At 38.1% G+C, this 17,799-nt stretch overlaps 1 protein-coding gene across 1 annotated transcript in view; it reads left to right on the top strand.

Annotated features, from left to right (window-relative positions):
• LOC140847930 (ankyrin repeat domain-containing protein 26-like) overlaps positions 1-17,101 on the top strand; it is a 46,414-nt gene extending 29,313 nt beyond the window's left edge. Inside the window, exons 8-12 of the mRNA XM_073229597.1 lie at positions 3,948-4,112; positions 4,659-4,867; positions 12,166-12,235; positions 13,265-13,310; positions 14,398-17,101. Coding sequence (XP_073085698.1) covers positions 4,011-4,112; positions 4,659-4,867; positions 12,166-12,235; positions 13,265-13,310; positions 14,398-14,534 — 564 coding nt within the window. The 5' untranslated portion in view covers positions 3,948-4,010 and the 3' untranslated portion in view covers positions 14,535-17,101. The remainder of the gene's footprint in view (positions 1-3,947; positions 4,113-4,658; positions 4,868-12,165; positions 12,236-13,264; positions 13,311-14,397) is intronic.
• The last annotated feature ends 698 nt before the right edge of the window (positions 17,102-17,799 follow it).

Below are 17,799 nucleotides of genomic sequence, written 5' to 3'. Positions count from 1 at the left end.
TCTTTGGAAGCCTTGCTAATCTGTCATCTTTCTATTCACAATTAAATCTTCTTTTGACCTGGTTCTTGTGTGTAATCCTGAGGCCAACCTTGTTCTTGGTGCTGATCCTATGTTCTCAGAAACCTCAGTTCTCTGTATCCACCTCCTTTTACTTAAATCAAGATGGATAGCTATACTTTATAGCTCAGTGCATAACTGACGGTATCATATGTCATCCTATCCCAAGGAAAAAAACCCTCAAGAGTAACTAAGTCATTGAATAAACAATATTCTTAATCAGAATTTCAAAGCTAAATTGTATGATAGGGAGAAGTACTATAATGCAATACAAAGATGAGATGGTCTTACCTCCCCATACTGACAACCTTGAGGTAAGATAAAGGAGAAATTGTACTTAAATAGCCCAAAGGATACTGCATTTATTTTACTACTGAGAAGATTAAAAATGATTCCTTAATTTTCTCTTTATTTCCTCACTGAGGAAAGGAAAATGAAGATTGAGTGGTAGAATGATTAATAAATACTCCATGCTGTCTATTAGAATTTCAGTTAATTGAAATCAGATCAAAGGCCTCATTTTTGGCTACAAAAGCATTTCAGTTGTTATTCTTTAAATCCTATGTCTCTCCTTGCTTACCAGTCTACCCTATCCCCTAACTTGAGGAAAAATTCTGAAGAGGCATATATGCCTAGGGTGTAAGAATTTGTAATTGAAGGGAACCCTAGAAGAACTTCTTAGGTCTTCTAGTCATCTGCTTCTTCTCATTAGCATTGTTTTCCATTAATAAATTAATCTCAACATTTATTATAACCCATTTTAAAGGGGACTCATTTCTACTGTTTGGCACCCTTGTTGAAAATCAGTTCGCCACAAATAAGTTAGTTTTCATATTATCCCTTTTTTCACAACTTTTCTGTTTATCTGTTTTACCCTAATAAACTCCCAGGTTCAGTAGCTTAAATAACATTATCTTATTCACAAACCTCCATCAGAAAGTGTGGCCAGGACAGCTTGTCTCTGCTTCCTTCAGCTTTAGCTGGGACAGCTCCAAGGCTGAGGCTGGAGTCATTTGGAGGCTAGTTCACTCACATGTCCGATTGTTGGCGCCGGGCCCTGGCTGGAACTTTAGTTGGGCTGGGCAGCTGGAACACCTGGCCTATCCAGGCCAACCAGCCTTGGAATTCATATAGCATCACCTTCACCATGTTCTGTTCACTGGGAGCAAGTCAGTAAGGTTGGCCCATAACCTTCCTTTTTTAAAGAAATCAATGGAATTTTTAAAAGTACAGACACATTTAAAAAACACAATTTTTAATTACCCTCCCACATGAAAAATACACTCCAATCACTATGTTATATACTTGAAACCAGTGTAATATCATATGTCAACTATACTTGAAATAAAAAAGCCAAAGAGACAACAACAAAAGTGTATATCCACTGGTCAAGATATATAAAACATTTCCATAAGAAAAGGAAAAGAAGACAAGAAAAACACACTCACCCCTACCCTATACCTGTGGGCCAAGCCTCAGTGACGATGGCATCCAGTTCAGGCTGGAGTCTGAGATCTTACATCTTCATCAGGTGCAGATGGGACAGGAGCCTGGACTGTGGTTTCTACAGTTTAGCCCTTGGAGTACAATTCCTCTCAATACAAAGATTGAGAACTGAAGAGGCAAGTTATCTACCACCACCCACAGAGCCAACATTCTGCTGACCTGCTCAAGATTTTCATTCAGAATGGAAAATGGGAGACACATCAGTCCATTCTGAAAGGAAGCCTTCTGCAGGCTGCTAGTTCTCTGAGGAAGACTTAGTCCTAATCATGGGAATGCCTCTCCGTGGCCCTTTGCTGTGCCTCTGAGCTCTCAGTTCTGTCCTGTTCATAAGAAATGACCTGTGTTTACATCTGTTTTCTCAGCCTGCTTCCTCCCTGTAGAACTTCTAAGACCCAAAGGCCTCTCTCTTTTCATTTGTATTCTCTCCGTCTCTCTCAGTCCAGGCTACCAGGCAGTGCTTTTGCTAATACCGTTTTTAAAAACCTTGAGTTTCCTGTGAATTTTACTGGGGTTCATGCCAATAGGAAAGGGACCCTCATGAGTCATTGTGAGATAAGCTCTTCACTTTGGGCTTCCTGTGAAGCTGTTGTAGGATGGGTGCCTTAAAATGTGTAAACTCTGATTAAGATCCTTAGAAGAATTTGAGGCACCACCATAAAGCTTTCTGAGGTCTTAACAAAGGATTTTACAGTCTTGGCTGCAACCTTAGGCCATGTTTTTTCCTGGCAGCACCCTGGATTTGGTCTTAGTTCAGAAGTTATTTCTTTTAGAATTATTGGCAATTAGACATGAGGAAAGGCTGTAATTGGGAAACAGATATCTGACCCTAGTAAGCCCTAGTTCCTTTATGTGTAAAATTCTTCAGCTTATCTTGCTCATTGATCTTTACTTTCAGCTGCTTTGGAGCAAGAGTCGCCTTTCCTCCAGGTTCCAGGGCCATTGTCTTTCCCTGCCTAGAAGCCCTTGCTGTCAGCCTCTTCAGGGGCTGTCAGGCTTCCACTCACAGGCTCCCAGAGGCCCTGCTGGTTTTCATTATGACTCTTCTCCACCTCCTTTCAGGTTCCACCTATCGCCCTGTTCAAAGGCACTCTTTATGTGTTTTAGTTGTTTTGTTTTGTTTTTAATGGCAGCACCCCATTTTAAATCTCAGTATCTGTGCCAGTTATTTATTGCTGCATGATGAACCACCTCAAAACCCAGTGGCTCAAACCAGTGCTTATTTTGTTCAAAATCTACAGTTTAGGCAAGGCTCAGTGAGGCGTGCTTCTTTCTTCTCCTCTTGGCTTCAGCTGAGATGACACACCACTGGGGACTAGAATCACCTAAAGGTGCCACATGCACTTGTTTGGCAGTTGAAGTCAGCTTTTGGCTGGCACAGAAGCTACATCAGTCTCAGTTGGCACATCTCTGTGAGGATTCACTAGGTGCCCTGGGGTGCTTCACAACAAAGTGGCTGGGTTCCTAGTGTGAGCCTCCCTAGAGAGAGAATATCAGGTGGAAGCTGTATTAACACTTTCTAACCAAGCATAGGGTTCACACAGCAGTTCCACCATATGCTCTTCACTAGAAACCAGGTAGTAATGCCACACATATGAAAGGGGAGGGAATTTCACAGGAAATGTAAAATTTGTAAGAATTTGTAAAAACCACATCCACTCACCTTGTCTTACCAAATAATCACTGTATCTAAACAAAAGTAGTTCTTCCCAGCTCAGTATCGCTGAAATTACAACAGGTTTTCTTTTTGTTAATTATGTTTTCTTATTTGGTGGTAAGAAACAAAAGATAACAAGATAGCACTATGGAGTTGTGGTATTGTTCAAAAAAATGTATGGATCATCTCACTAAAATTCCATATTGGGAGATATAAATTCTCCTTAACTGTGACAATCCTTTCCTTGGAAACTGATTTGAATTAGCATAAAACATTTGTAGTTGAGAAAAAGGCTTATGGCCTTAGAATACATATTTATAGATCATTAGAGTCTTATTTTAGGAGGCATTTATTGACTTAGGGCTAAATAAGTCAGTGTGATAGTTCTGAAACTTTTTTTTTAATTATGAAGTGTTAGGATGGGGGACCTTTCCTACTGAGAGGTGACATATAATAACTTTATGGAGAAACAACATGGGAATAAGAGCATAAAACCAAGTGCAAATGTTGTAATGGCAAAAATAACAGCAAATGGTGTATTATTTTGACTCCTGGTGGTTTTAATTTTGTTCTTGATTTTCTGAGTAATTCAAGGTTCAGTGTTCTAAGACTCTACTATGGTATGGGTAACATTTTATTATAATTTAATTTATTTTAATTGATACTGGCTTTGACTTTGTCTATTCTCAGTCTACCTTCATTACCAAACTCACTTATTTCATTCATGTAGGTTGTTGATCTTTCAAGAAAACTGGAAGTTTCATCTTCAGAAGTCAGAAACCTTAAAACTCACATGGCAAGGATTTCACTAGAGATGGAACAGTACAGATGGGACACTGAAGAAAGAGCAAGACAGAGAACAGAAAAATTAAAAGAAGTCGATTGGTTTTTACAGGTTAATTTATTAATCTGTAATCTGCGTTAATTCGTCTCCCTGCAGATTACATTTTCGATATATACATTTATCTGTTTCCTCTATTTTTATGCCAGTTAGTTTCATAGATTTCTGGAAGGATGGTAGCATGTGTTTCTCCTAAATATTTCAGTTTCCATCATTATCACAAAATCCATCTTTCACAATCATTCTCGTTAGACAATCATTTAGAGTTTTTAAGACTGGTTGACAAGAGGAAAAGGAAATTGTTATTTAAAAAGTATACCATATTCTTGGATTATATTGTTTTAATATTTTAACTATAGATTGTTATTCTTTGAAATGTCAGATTATATGAGTACTAAAATAAGAATGATTCAACCTTATTTTTATAATGCAGATTTAATTCAGATGAGGTTAAGGTAAATATATTAAACTTCAAGTCTTTTTTTTTCACATTTAAAATTGCTTTCTGAAACACTGAGTCAAAACTAAGGGAAACAAATATGCTATAATTATTCAGATTATACTTACTTAAAAAACTCATTCTTTTAATTTGTTTTAAAGGATGAATCACAAAAGAGATTACAGCAGTGGAGAGAAAAGGATAATTCTTCATTTAGAATGCAAATGGAACTCAGAATTAAAGATCTGGAATTTCAACTCTCCAAAAAAATTTCTCAAGAAGATTCTATTAAAGCTGAATTGGAGAAATATAAACAATTACACCAAGAAGAAGTAAATACCAGCCTGTCATTGGCAAATCAACTAGACAAGTAAGTCAAAACAGAATCATAGAAAATGAATTAAGCTCATTAGTTTGCCTCTAAAGCATTATTACTATGGAGCCAGGTTTATAAGATTAGTAGGAATGAAAGCTAACTGGATAGTATATTCTGGAAAATGATGTTTGTAAATGAACTTACATTTAAAATGTTCTTCCAAGACAATTTTTGTACCCCTCTCCCCTTTCGTGCTTTTAAATGACTTTATTTTTTCCTTTTAATATTTTCATAGTTAACCTGATCTACTAGTCTTGAAGCTCATTGTTTTTAAAGCTTTGCAACTTAGTGTTATTATTATAAAATGACTTCCTAAAGAATTCCACTAAATAGAAATATTAATGAGTTTAACTATTTTTTGGAAGATTACATCTTAAACTCAAAGGGCCAAGTACTACTAGTCAGCTGTCTTGCCTGAGGGCTTCAACCCCAGGCAAGTTCACTATGAATTCAGTGAGATGGAGAAATGACAAGGGAACATTCCTGGGGTTAAAAGGTTTCTACCTGGCTTTATTCTCCCATCAATTGTTGGACACTAGAATCACATGCACCCAACAGTCTGCAGGTCCGTAATCCACAACTCTGCCTCTGGGAAGGGTTCTTTATATAATGACTCAGCCAGTAATAGCTTATTGTCTATGGGTGTGGAAGCAGTAGCCTAGCAGCAGGCCAATTAAATCGACCAGTTTAGGTTCTGGTGAGGATCCTGGCAATAGTATCTTCCATTTTACTCACATTAGCTCATCCACTGCATGTAAGTTTTGTTTTCCTGATTGTAATCTTTGGTGTTATCACTAGAGGGCTTCATGGAACCAACTATCATAATTTTTCTACTCTACATGAAGGCATCCATGTGAAATAAAGACTGACATAGGGTGAACAGCACTGTAATTCACAAAGTGATTAAAAATAACACTGTGGGGGGAGGAGCCAAGATGACAGCTTGAGAAGGGCAGCGGAAATCTCCTCCCAAAACCATACATATTTTTTAAAATAAAAACAAATACAACTATTTCTAAAAGAGAGACCAGAAGATACAGTACAACAGCCAGGCTGCATCTACAGCTATGAGAACTCAGCATCTCACGAAGAGGGTAAGATACAAGCCGCGGCTCGGTGGGACCCGAGCGCCCCCACAACCCCAGCTCCCCAGTGGGAGAAAGGGAGTCGTAATGGGGAGGGAGTGGGAGCCCAGGACTGTTCAATACCCAGCCCTAGTCATCCACACCAGGAGCGCAGACAAACAGTGCATAGTGTGCTGGAAATTAGGGAAACAGAACAGTAAAATCTGCAAGCGGGTCCCCGCCAATGGTGCCCGTTGGACAAAAGAAAAGCGAGTGCTTTTTCAAAGTCTTAAAGGGACAGGGGTCTCGCAGCTGGATGGAAGGATCCTGGCACACTCAGCTCAGCAGCTGGGAACCCCGGAGAACTCTGGGCACCCTACCCCCTGTAAGGCAGCATAGCTCTAAGGCCCCTCACGGCAATAAACAGCCTCCCGTCCATTCCCCCTCTGGCGCAGCCCCACCATGGCAGCGAGCAGCTTGGGAGAGGCCAGACCCACAGCAACTGCCCAGAGCCTACTCCGCAGCCATCAGGGGAAGACTCAGAGGCACCATCTGTGCACAACTGCCCAGCACAAGCTGCTAGGGGTCGTTGTTCTCACAGGAAAGGAAGGCGAAGGGACTTTGTTCTCCCAGCTGAAATATACACCAACTGCCCAAGACTACCTCTATAGCCATGAAAAGGGAGAAGAATTTGATCCAGACAAAAATAACTCTGACATCCCCCGAGAGGGAACCTGGTGACATAGACTTAACCAATCTTCCTAAAAAAGAATTCAAAATAAAGGTCATAACCATGCTGATGGAGCTACAGAGAAATGTGCAGGAGCTAATGGATAAAGTTGGGAGGGAGAATACAGAAATAAAACAATCTCAGGAAGGACTTAAAAGCAGACTGGATGAGGTGCAAGAGGCCATTAATGTAATAGGAATCGGAGAACAGGAACACAGAGAAGTTGACGCAGAGAGAGATAAAAGGATCTCCAGGAATGAAAGATTATGAAGAGAACTGTGTGACCAATACAAATGGGACAATACTTGCATTAGAAGGGTACCAGAAGAAGAAGAGAGAGAAAAAGGGATAGAAACTGTCTTTGAAGAAATAATTGCTGAAAACTTCTCCAAACTGGGCGAGGAAATAGTCTCTCAGATAACAGAAGCCCACAGAACGCCCAACAGAAGGGACCCAAGAAGGACAACACCAAGACACATTAATAATTAAAATGGCAAAGATCAAGGACAAGGACAAAGTATTAAAGGCAGCCAGAGAAAGAAAAAAGGTCACGTACAAAGGAAAACCCATCAGGCTATCATCAGACCTCAACAGAAACCTTACAGCACAGAAGAGAATGGCATGATATATTTAATGCAATGAAACAGAAGTGCCTTGAACCAAGAATACTGTATCCAGCAGGATTATCATTTAAATATGAAGGAGGGAGTAAACAATTCCCAGACAAACAAAAGTTGAGGGAATTTGCCTCCCACAAACCACCTCTACAGGGTATTTTAGAGGGACTGCTCTAGATGGAAGTACTCCTAAGGCTAATTAGATGTCACTAGAGAAAATAAATCACAGCAAAGAAAGCAGACCAACCAAATACTAACTAAAGGCAAAAATAAAATTAACTACTCACAAAAGTAATCAAAGGAAACACAAAAGAGCACAGAATAAAACACCCAACATAAAGAATGGAGGAGGAGGAATAAGAAGGTAGAGAAATACAGAAACGTCAGACAGTGTTTATAATAGTTGAATAAGCGAGTTAAGTTAGACAGTAAGATAGTAAAGAAGCTAACCTTGAACCTTTGGTAACCACGAATCTAAAGCCTGCAATGGCAATAAGTACGTATATTTCAATAATCACCCCTAAATGTCAATGGACTGAATGCACCAATCAAAAGACACAGAGTAATAGAATGGATAAAAAAGCAAGACTCATCTATATGCTGCTTACAAGAGACTCGCCTCAAATCCAAAGACATGCACAGACTAAAAGTAGAGGGATGGAAAAAGATATTTCATGCAAAGAACAGGGAGAAAAAAGCAGGTATTGCAGTTTTAGTATCACACAAAACAGAATTCAAAACAAAGTAACAAGAGATAAAGAAGGACATTACATAATGATAAATGGGTTGGTACAAGAGGATATAACCATTATAAATTCTAAGAGGAAAGTATATAGCAATCCAGGCATATTTAAAGAACAATCCCAAATGAATAGTGTAGAGTGACAATTATTGAAATTGGAAAAAAAAGAACACATGAGGCCTAAGGTCAGTAGAAGGAGGGACATAATAAAGGTAAGAGAAGAAATCAATAAAACTGAGAAGAATAAAACAATAGAAAATATCAATGAAACCAAGAGCTGATTCTCTGAGAAAATAAACAAAATAGATAAGCCCCTAGCCAGACTTATTAAGAGAAAAAGAGAATCAACACCCATTAACAGAATCAGAAACGAGAAAGGAAAAATCACAACGGACCCCCACAGCAATACAAAGAATTATTAGAGAATACTGTGAAAACCAATATGCGAACAAGCTGGAAAACCTAGAGAAAATGGACTACTTCCTAGAAAAATGCAACCTTCCAAGACTAACCAAGGAAGAAACAGAAAATCTAAACGGACCTATTACCAGCAACAAAATTGAAGTGGTAATCAAAAAACTACCCAAGGGCAAACCCCAGGGCCAGATGGATTTACCACGGAATTTTATCAGACATACAGAGAAGACATAATACCCATTTTCCTTAAAGATTTCCAAAAAAATTGAAGAGGAGGGAATACTCCCAAACTCATTCTATGAAGCCAGCATTATCCTAATACCAAAACCAGGAAAAGACCCCACCAAAAAAGAAAATTACAGACCAATATCAAGGGATGGAACATAGATGCAAAAATACTCAACAAAATATTAGCAAATCGAATTCAGAAATACATCAAGAGGATCATACACCATGACCAAGTGGGATTCATCCCAGGGATGCAAGGATGGTACAACATTCGAAAATCCATCAACATCATCCACCACATAAACAAAAAGAAGGACAAAAACCACATGATTATCTCCATAGATGCTAAAAAAGCATTTGATAAAATTCAACATCCATTCATGATAAAAACTCTCAGCAAAATGGGTATAGAGGGCAAGTACCTCAACATAATAAAGGCCATATATGATAAGCCCACAGCCAACATCATACTGAACAGCGAGAAGCTGGAAGCTTTTCCTTTGAGATTGGGAACAAGACAGGGATGCCCACTCTCCCCACTGTTATTCAACATAGTACTGGAGGTCCTAGCCACGGCAATTAGACAAAACAACAAAATACAACCAATCCAAATTGGTAAAGAAGAACTTAAGCTGTCACTATTTGCAGATGACATGATACTGTACATAGAAAACCCTAAAGACTCCACTCTAAAACTACTAGAACTGATATCAGAATTCAGCAAAGTCACAGGATACAAAATTAATACACAGAAATCTGTGGCTTTCCTATACATTGACAATGAACTAACAGAAAGAGAAATCAGGAAAACAATTCCATTCACAATTGCATCAAAAAGAATAAAATACCTAGGAATAAACCTAACCAAGGAAGTAAAAGACCTATACCCTAAAAACTGCAAGACACTCTTATGAGAAATTAAAGAAGACACTAACAAATGTAAACTCATCCCATGCTCTTAGCTAGGAAGAATTAATATTGTCAAAATGGCCATCCTGCCCAAAGCAATCTATAGATTCAATGTAATCCCTATCAAACTATCAACAGCATTCTTCAGCAAACTGGAAAAATACAGATGCACCCCTGTGTTTATTGCAGCAGTATTTAGAATAGCCAAGAAATGGAAACAACCTAACTGTCCATCAGTAGATTAATGGATATAGAAGATGTGGTACGTATACACAATGGAATATTATTCAGCCATAAGAATAAAATAAATGATACCATTTGCAACAACATGGATGGAGCTAGAGGGTATTATGCTCAGAGAAATCAGAAATAGTTCTAAAATTCATATGGAACCACCTAAGACACCAAATGGCCAAAGTGATACTGAGGAGGAAAAGCTTCAAGCTCTACTACAAAGCCACATAATCAGCACAATTTGGTAACAGCACAAGTACAGAGCCACAGACCAGTGGAACAGAATAGAAACTCCAGACATTAACCCAAACATATATGGTCCATTAATGTACGATAAAGGAGCCATGGACATACAATTTCCATGGGAAAATGACAGCCTCTTCAACAGCTGGTATTGGCAAAACTGGACAGCTACATGTAAGAAAATGAAATTGGATCATTGTCTAACCCCATACACAAAAGTAAATTCAAAATGGATCACAGACCTGAATGTAAGTCATGAAACCATAAAACTCTTAGAAAAAAACATAGGCAAAAATCTCTTGGATATAAACATGAGCGACTTCTTCATGAACATATCTCCCCAGGCAAGGGAAACTAAAGCAAAAATGAACAAGTGGGACTATATCATGCTGAAAAGCTGCTGTACAGCAAAGGACACCATCAATAGAACAAAAAGGCATCCTACAGTATGGGAGAATATGTTCATATACAACAGATCTGATAAAGGGTTGACATCCAAAATATCTAAAGAGCTCACACACCTCTACAAACAAAAAGCAAATAATCCAATTAAAGAATGGGCAGAGGATCTGAACAGATACTTCTCCAAAGAAGAAGTCCAGATGGCCAACAGACACATGAAAAGATGCTCCACATTGCTAGTCATCAGAGAAATGCAAATTAAAACCACAATGAGATATCACCTCACACCAGTAAGGATCTCCACCATCCAAAAGACAGACAACAACAAATGTTGGCAAGGTTGTGGAGGAAAGGGGAACCCTCCTACACTGCTTTTGGGAATGTAAATTCGTTCAGCCATTGTGGAAGGCAGTATGGAGGTTCCTCAAAATTCTCAAAATAGAAATACCATTTGACCCAAGAATTCCACTCCTAGGAATTTACCCTAAGAACACAGTAGCCCAGTTTGAAAAATACAGATGCACCCCTGTGTTTATTTCAGCAGTATTTAGAATAGCCAAGAAATGGAAACAACCTAACTGTCCATCAGTAGATTAATGGATATAGAAGATGTGGTACGTATACACAATGGAATATTATATAGCCATAAGAATAAAATAAATGATACCATTTGCAACAACATGGATGGAGCTAGAGGGTATTATGCTCAGAGAAATCAGCCAGGCAGAGAAAGACAAGTACCAAATGATTTCACTCATATGTGGAACAAAAAAAAAAATCTAAAGGAAAAAAACAGCAACAGAATCACAGAACCCAAGAATGGACTAACAGTTACCAAGGGAAAGGGACTTGGGAGGATTGGTGGGAAGGGAGGGATAAGGAGCGGGAAAAGAAAAGGGACATTACGATTAGCATGTATAACGTGGGGGGAGGCACAGGAAGGGCTATGCATCACAGAGAAGACAAGTAGTGTTTCTACAGCATCTTACTATGCTGATGGACAGTGACTGTAATGGGGTTTGTGGGGGGTACTTTGTGAAGGGGGTTCCTAGTAAACATAATGTTCCTCATGTAATTGTAGATTAATGATACCAAAATAAAAAAAATAATAACAACACTTTGGTCTGCGTGAGGGAGTGCATGGAAAACAGAAAGGATGGATACCTTGGTGACATGTTACATGCTAACTGCCTCCAGAGCTATTTTAGTCTTCTTTGGTCACCCACACCCTTTTTCCTCCCCTAGAGATTGTTGCTCTCAATTATGCCTCAGTGCCTAAGGCCTAATTTCTCTGAGATAATGAGTGAGACATAAAGGGTGGTAAAAGTAAATGCTTGAAAATGTCTTTGATGAATGCTTTATCTTTTGTCTCTAAACTGGTTTACTAAATAGGTTTAAGTGTCTCCTCATGAATATTGTAAATACAGTAAATACAGCCATTCCAGAAGGCAGGAAGTTTTACTTGTAAGCTGTCTATATCATGAATAGCCATTTCTCTCCCTTCCCTACTTTGAATACTTGTTAGTTACGAGTCACCCTAGAAAAACATGTACTTAATTGTATACAATAGATCTTCAGCAGATTTTCAATGCTGAAACACTGTTTTGTAAGAAATTCAATTTACTATTGTAACTTTTTTAATGCAAGGCATTTAGGTATCAAGGAAAAATGAAATAATAAGCATTTGTTTACACCTCTCTCCACAGGATTACTGAGAGGTTAGCAGAGATCAATAGCAAACGTAGAGAGAAGGAAATGGACACATTCTTTGCCAAGGTTAGTTATACTATCCTTTTTCCCCCTGGGCTTCAAATTTGTGATGTAATTCTTGTTCTTAGTTTGTTGAAATTCTAGTTGTTTAACTGATTAGTGCCCACTATTTAAAAGTCATAATTATTTGTGCTTCTGAGAAAGGAGACAGAAATTTTATTTTTTAAAGTTGATGGATTTCTCATTTTCAAGAGATACCTAATGTTAACTCTATTCAATAAGTGAAACTAAACTGACACATTTTAAATTTTGTGAAAAGCTGCATATTGAAAAAAATGCATCAAAACTCCTACTTTCCAGAAAGGCAACAAAATCGTAGTTAAAGAATTGAGTATTATTTGCCTTGTTTCTAATTCTAGGAAGTTATGAGTCAGAAATTAGGTTTGAAAACTGGCTCTAGCCTCTAATTTCCCTTTCTTCAAGCAGATATTCTGAAATCTTTGTTTCCATATGCAGTAGAGAGAGATTTTGTAGTCATAGTACAGATAGAAAAATGATTTCACTTAACTTTTTGCAGGAATTTTTACATGAAATTGTTATTACAGTCCCACTTTCTTCATTTTACGTATTTAAGATCCTGTGCTGAAAAATTAATAGCACAGATTATACCTTATCTAAAAGTACAATAATAGAATGCCCTTTTGAAGGAAAAATTCATTAGAAAAAAACTGATAAAGCTTTTATACAGGATAGTTTTTCTAAGTCTTGCAAAGCAATGCAGTCAGTGTATAATATGACTTGAATTATTTAAATTTCTTAATAGTAAGATCAAATATCACCTTTCTGAAATCATGTATTTAACACACACCACTATTGTACTTTTTATCAGATTAATCAAAATAACATTGCAGATATGTTATCTAAAATTAAGTAGGAATTTATTTTATTCATGTGATTATTTTTCTATTTAAGCAATCCCCAAGGTAAGTCTAGTCTTTAAAACTATTAAAGGCCATACTTCATCAGCTATGTGTCACTCACATGATAATGTCTTGCTTAACTTAAAAATTACAAATAATATTTGACTTATTTCAGATGGAGCAAGAATTTCACAAAAGTATAACTAGAGCACAAAAAGAAGGTATGTTACCAAAATTTATTAATTAAATTTAGATGTCACTGCTTTCTGAAATGAACTCTGAATAGTAAATTTCAACTCTTTCCATTGTTCAGATAATAGATATTATGTAAGTATTTGTTTCTTGTACATATCTAATGAGAAAATATGAGGGCACAGCCATTCATAGTGAAGAATATGCTTCTTCCTCATTTATTCAGCATGTTCCATAGATTTTTTTAAAATCTCAACACATCCATCAGTCTGTTCTTATTTTTGGCTATACCTTTTCTTTTACTTCTGCTATTCCTTTAGAACTCTTATCCTGCACTTCTCAGAACACATGGGCTTTGTCAGCTTCTCATGTTTCTGGTAGTGATTTAAGGCCAAAAAACTAAGACTCACTTACTAATAGGCAATTTTAAGTGTCACTTGAAGGATGACATTTAAATCTCTAGCCATTGACTTGGTCATTGGTTTTATCTTTCTACTCTCAGGAAAAATTACAAATACCTTAGCAAGGAATAAAAACACCCAAATTAAATTTGGTGCTTGCCAAGACCTTCAGTCTCATCTATTGCTACTTACCCTACTCTGCACATTTGCTCTAGCATGTCACTGAACTAGACTACTTACAGTTCCACGTATGTTCTTTCTCACGTCTAGCTCTTTGCAGATGCTTCTTCCCTCTATCTGGCACATCTTTCCCTTTTCCTGCAATATCAATTGGAATGTCCCCTCTGTGTGTTCTAATAGCACCCTGTTTTATACCTGTCATGGTACACCTGACTGTGTGGGAACTGCCTGTCGGTCTGTTTTTCCCATTTACAGCATATGGTTGTCACGGTGAACTGTGTCATCTTTATCTTCTATGGTTCCATCTTGTAATAAGAAAACCAGAAGCTCTGATACTTAGCCACAATTGGAATTAATTTTGTGTAACTATGGGCAAGTTATATTTCCTAGTAGTCTTGTATTTTGTACTGCAATTGTGTATAGATAGTTTTCATTTTTAACCCTCATAAAGGCCCCAACTTCTTTTTATTAACTCATACATGTTTACTCTGAAGTATTTTATATGAAGAGTATAATTTTTTCTGTTTCTTTCCAGATGCTGCTAAATTTGAATTTGAATCCTCTATAGCTGCTCCTCTAGGATCTATGGATGGGTTAACTCCAACTCAAGCTCTACTTTTGAAGATGTCACAGGAATATGCACAGATTTTGAGGAAAAACTATATGATCTGAAAGAAATGTAAAATGTACTTGTCTGATGGAGGGGGAAAAAGATGGCTGGCAGTGAGAGAACTGAGGCAGAAACCACCTCCCAAAACCACATGTAATGAAAATACAGCAAATACCAGTAATCCTAAAAGAGTGACCCAGAAGACTGCAACACACTGCCTACATCTGGGGAAAAGAAAAGACCTTAAAGAAAAGGGTAAAGTAGCAAACTCAGCCCAGCAGGTTAGGAACATTCAGGACCATCAGATGCTCCATCCCCCTGGCTGGCAGTGCAGTGCTAAGGCCCCCCACTGTGATATGCAGCCTGCCACTCATTCCTCCCAGCGGGCATGACTCCACACAGCTGATGCCACCACCATTGCACCAGGTCACGTGGCAGGCAGCTCCACCTAGGGTACCTACAGGGGCATAACACAGAGCTTCCTACCTCCATTCTCAGCCTACTGGACCTAGCAGTGGATGCAGATACTGCAGCCAGGTAGCATTTTCATGCTACCAAAAGAGCTTTTCCTCCTGGCAGGCACTAGCACTGCATACCTGTGACCCCACCATCGTTCCAGGTGCTGGATAGCTCCAGAGAGTAGAGCTGGGCTCTAGAGGGTACCACCTACACAAAGGTATTGTTCCATAGTCATCATCAGAATTATGAAACAGCAAAAGAATTTTGTACAAACCAGGATACCTCAAACCACCAGAAAGAGGGCTCCGTGAAACTGAAGTCACCAATGTTCTTGATAAAGGTTTCAAAATAAAAATCATAAACATGCTCACAGAGCTACTGAAAAATATTCAAGATCTCAGGGACAACTTCAAGAGAGAGAGAGAAATATGAAAAATACAGTATCTGAAATGAAACACACTGGAGGGATTTAAAAGCAGATTAGAAGAGAAGGTCAATGGAACAGGAATTAGAGAACAGGAATATAAAGAAGTTGGGGCACAGAGAGAAAAAAGGTTCTAGGAATGAAAGAATAATAAGACAACTCTGCAACCAATCCCAATGGAATAATATTCACATTACAGGGGAATCAAAAGAAGAAGAAGAGAAAAAGGAAGAAAATGCAGCTTTGAGGAAATACTGAAAACTTTCCCAGTCTAGGGAAGGAAATAGTCACTCAAGCCATGCAAGTGCAAAGATCTCCCAACTCAAGGGACCCTAAGAAGACACTACCAAGCCATATAATAATTAAAATGGCAAAGATCAAGGACACGGACAGAGTATTAAAAGAAGCCAGAGAGAGAAAAAAGATCCCATACAAAGGAAGGCCCATCAGGATACCAGCAGACTTCTCAGCAGCAAACTTACACGCCAGAAAGGAGTGGCATGACATATTTAATGAAATGAAACAAGGGCCTCCAACCAAGAATACTCTCCTCGGAAAGATTATCACTTAAATTTGAAGCAGGCATTAAACAATATTCAGATAAGAAAAACTTGAGGGAATTTACCTTCCACAAACCATCTCTACAGAGTATTTTAAAGGGACTGCTCCAAAGGCTAAATAGCTGTCATGAGAGAAAATAAAACCGTAGTAAAGGAAGTAAACCAATTAATTACTAAGCAAATGCAAAATTAAATCAGTTACCCAAAAAGTCAGTCAAGGGATACACAAAGAATACAGGATATGACACCTAAAATAGACTGGAGGAGGAAGAAAAAGGGGGAAAAAAAACCTTTAGATTGTGTTTGAACTACTGTAATGAGCGAGTTAAGTTAGACTGATAGTAAAGAAGCTGCCCTTGAACCTTTGGTAACCATGAATCTAAAGCCTGCAATGGCAATAAGTACATATCTATTGATAATAACCCTAAATGTAAATTAACTGACTGCACCAGTCAAAAGACACAGAGTTACAGAATGGATAAACAAGCAAGATCCATCTATATGCTGCCTATAAGAGATTTGCTTCAAACCCAAAGACACACACAGACTAAAAGTGAAGGGATAGAAAAGGATATTTCATGAAAATAATAGGGAGAAAAAAGGAGGAGTTGCAGTACTTGTATCAGAAAAAATAGACTTCAAAAACAAAAAAAGAAGAGACAAAGAAGGACATTATGTAATGATAAAGGGGTCAGTCCAACAATAAGATATAACCACTACAGATATCTATGCACTCAACATAATATTTGTTTCATGTATTTGGGTTTTCCTAACAGAATTAAAGGGGGAAACTGAATGCAGTGCATTCATTCTAGAAGATTTCAACATTCCACTCACTCCAAAGGACAGATCAACCAGACAGAAAATAAGCGAGGAGACAGAGACACTGAACACATTAGAACAGATGGACCTAACACACATCTAAGGACACTCCACCCAAAAGCAGCAGGATAGACAGCTTTCTCAAGTGCACATGGAACACTTTCCAGAACAGATCACATACTAGGCCACAAAAAGACCCTCAGTAAATTTAGATTTAAAACATGCCAACCAGCTTCTCAGAGCACAAAGGTATGAAACTAGAAATAAATTATTCAAAGAAAACAAAAACCCCACACTTCATAATGCCTCTTACCTAAAGCTGAATTGTGTTTTACTTAGAATTGGAATAAAGATCTTACAAGTGTTTTGAGAGATTTTTTTAAAGTCCTCATTTAAAGCACTAAATATCACTTATCAAGGCTTCAAATTGTCCTCAATAGCTATAGGCATTTCAAAAAGCACACTTTTTTCCCCTGAGGTCTTTTATGACTTTTATGCCATTTAATTGATTGATTGATTTTATCATTGATATACAATCTTCACATTTCATATGAGCAGCATTGTGGTTACTACCTTCCCCCTATTATCAAGTCCCCACCACATACCCCATTACAGTCACTGTCCATCAGCATGGTAAAATGCCATAGAGTCACTGCTTGTCTTCTGTGTACTATATATACTGCCTTCCTCATGACCCTCTACATTATGTGTGCTAATAATCATGATGCCTCTTAATCCCCTGTGGGGAAGTTGGGGTTCCTATGGCCATAATCCTCACTGAACTTAAACCACCTTGATGCCAGGGTTCTTGTTTGCGGAGCTGAAGTATGAGCTTCACAAACAGTCAAGGTAGGTGAGCAAGGTACAGGCTTTTATTTAGAAATAAAGTGAGAATAGAGCTCCTGGCTCATGCCAGGAGGGGACAAGAGAGCCCCTAGCGGTGTGTTGTCTAGGGGGTTTTTTGGGCAGTTGAGGATTTTTTGAGAACATGAAAAAAACTTAGGGGTGTGGACTTGCATCACCTGCCCTGTCCTCAAGGTGGGCTGGGTCATAGTCTGATTG

The sequence above is a fragment of the Manis javanica genome, chromosome 2 (assembly GCF_040802235.1).
Source record: "Manis javanica isolate MJ-LG chromosome 2, MJ_LKY, whole genome shotgun sequence".
Taxonomy (NCBI): domain Eukaryota; kingdom Metazoa; phylum Chordata; class Mammalia; order Pholidota; family Manidae; genus Manis; species Manis javanica.
This window is presented reverse-complemented; position numbering and strand designations above follow the sequence as displayed.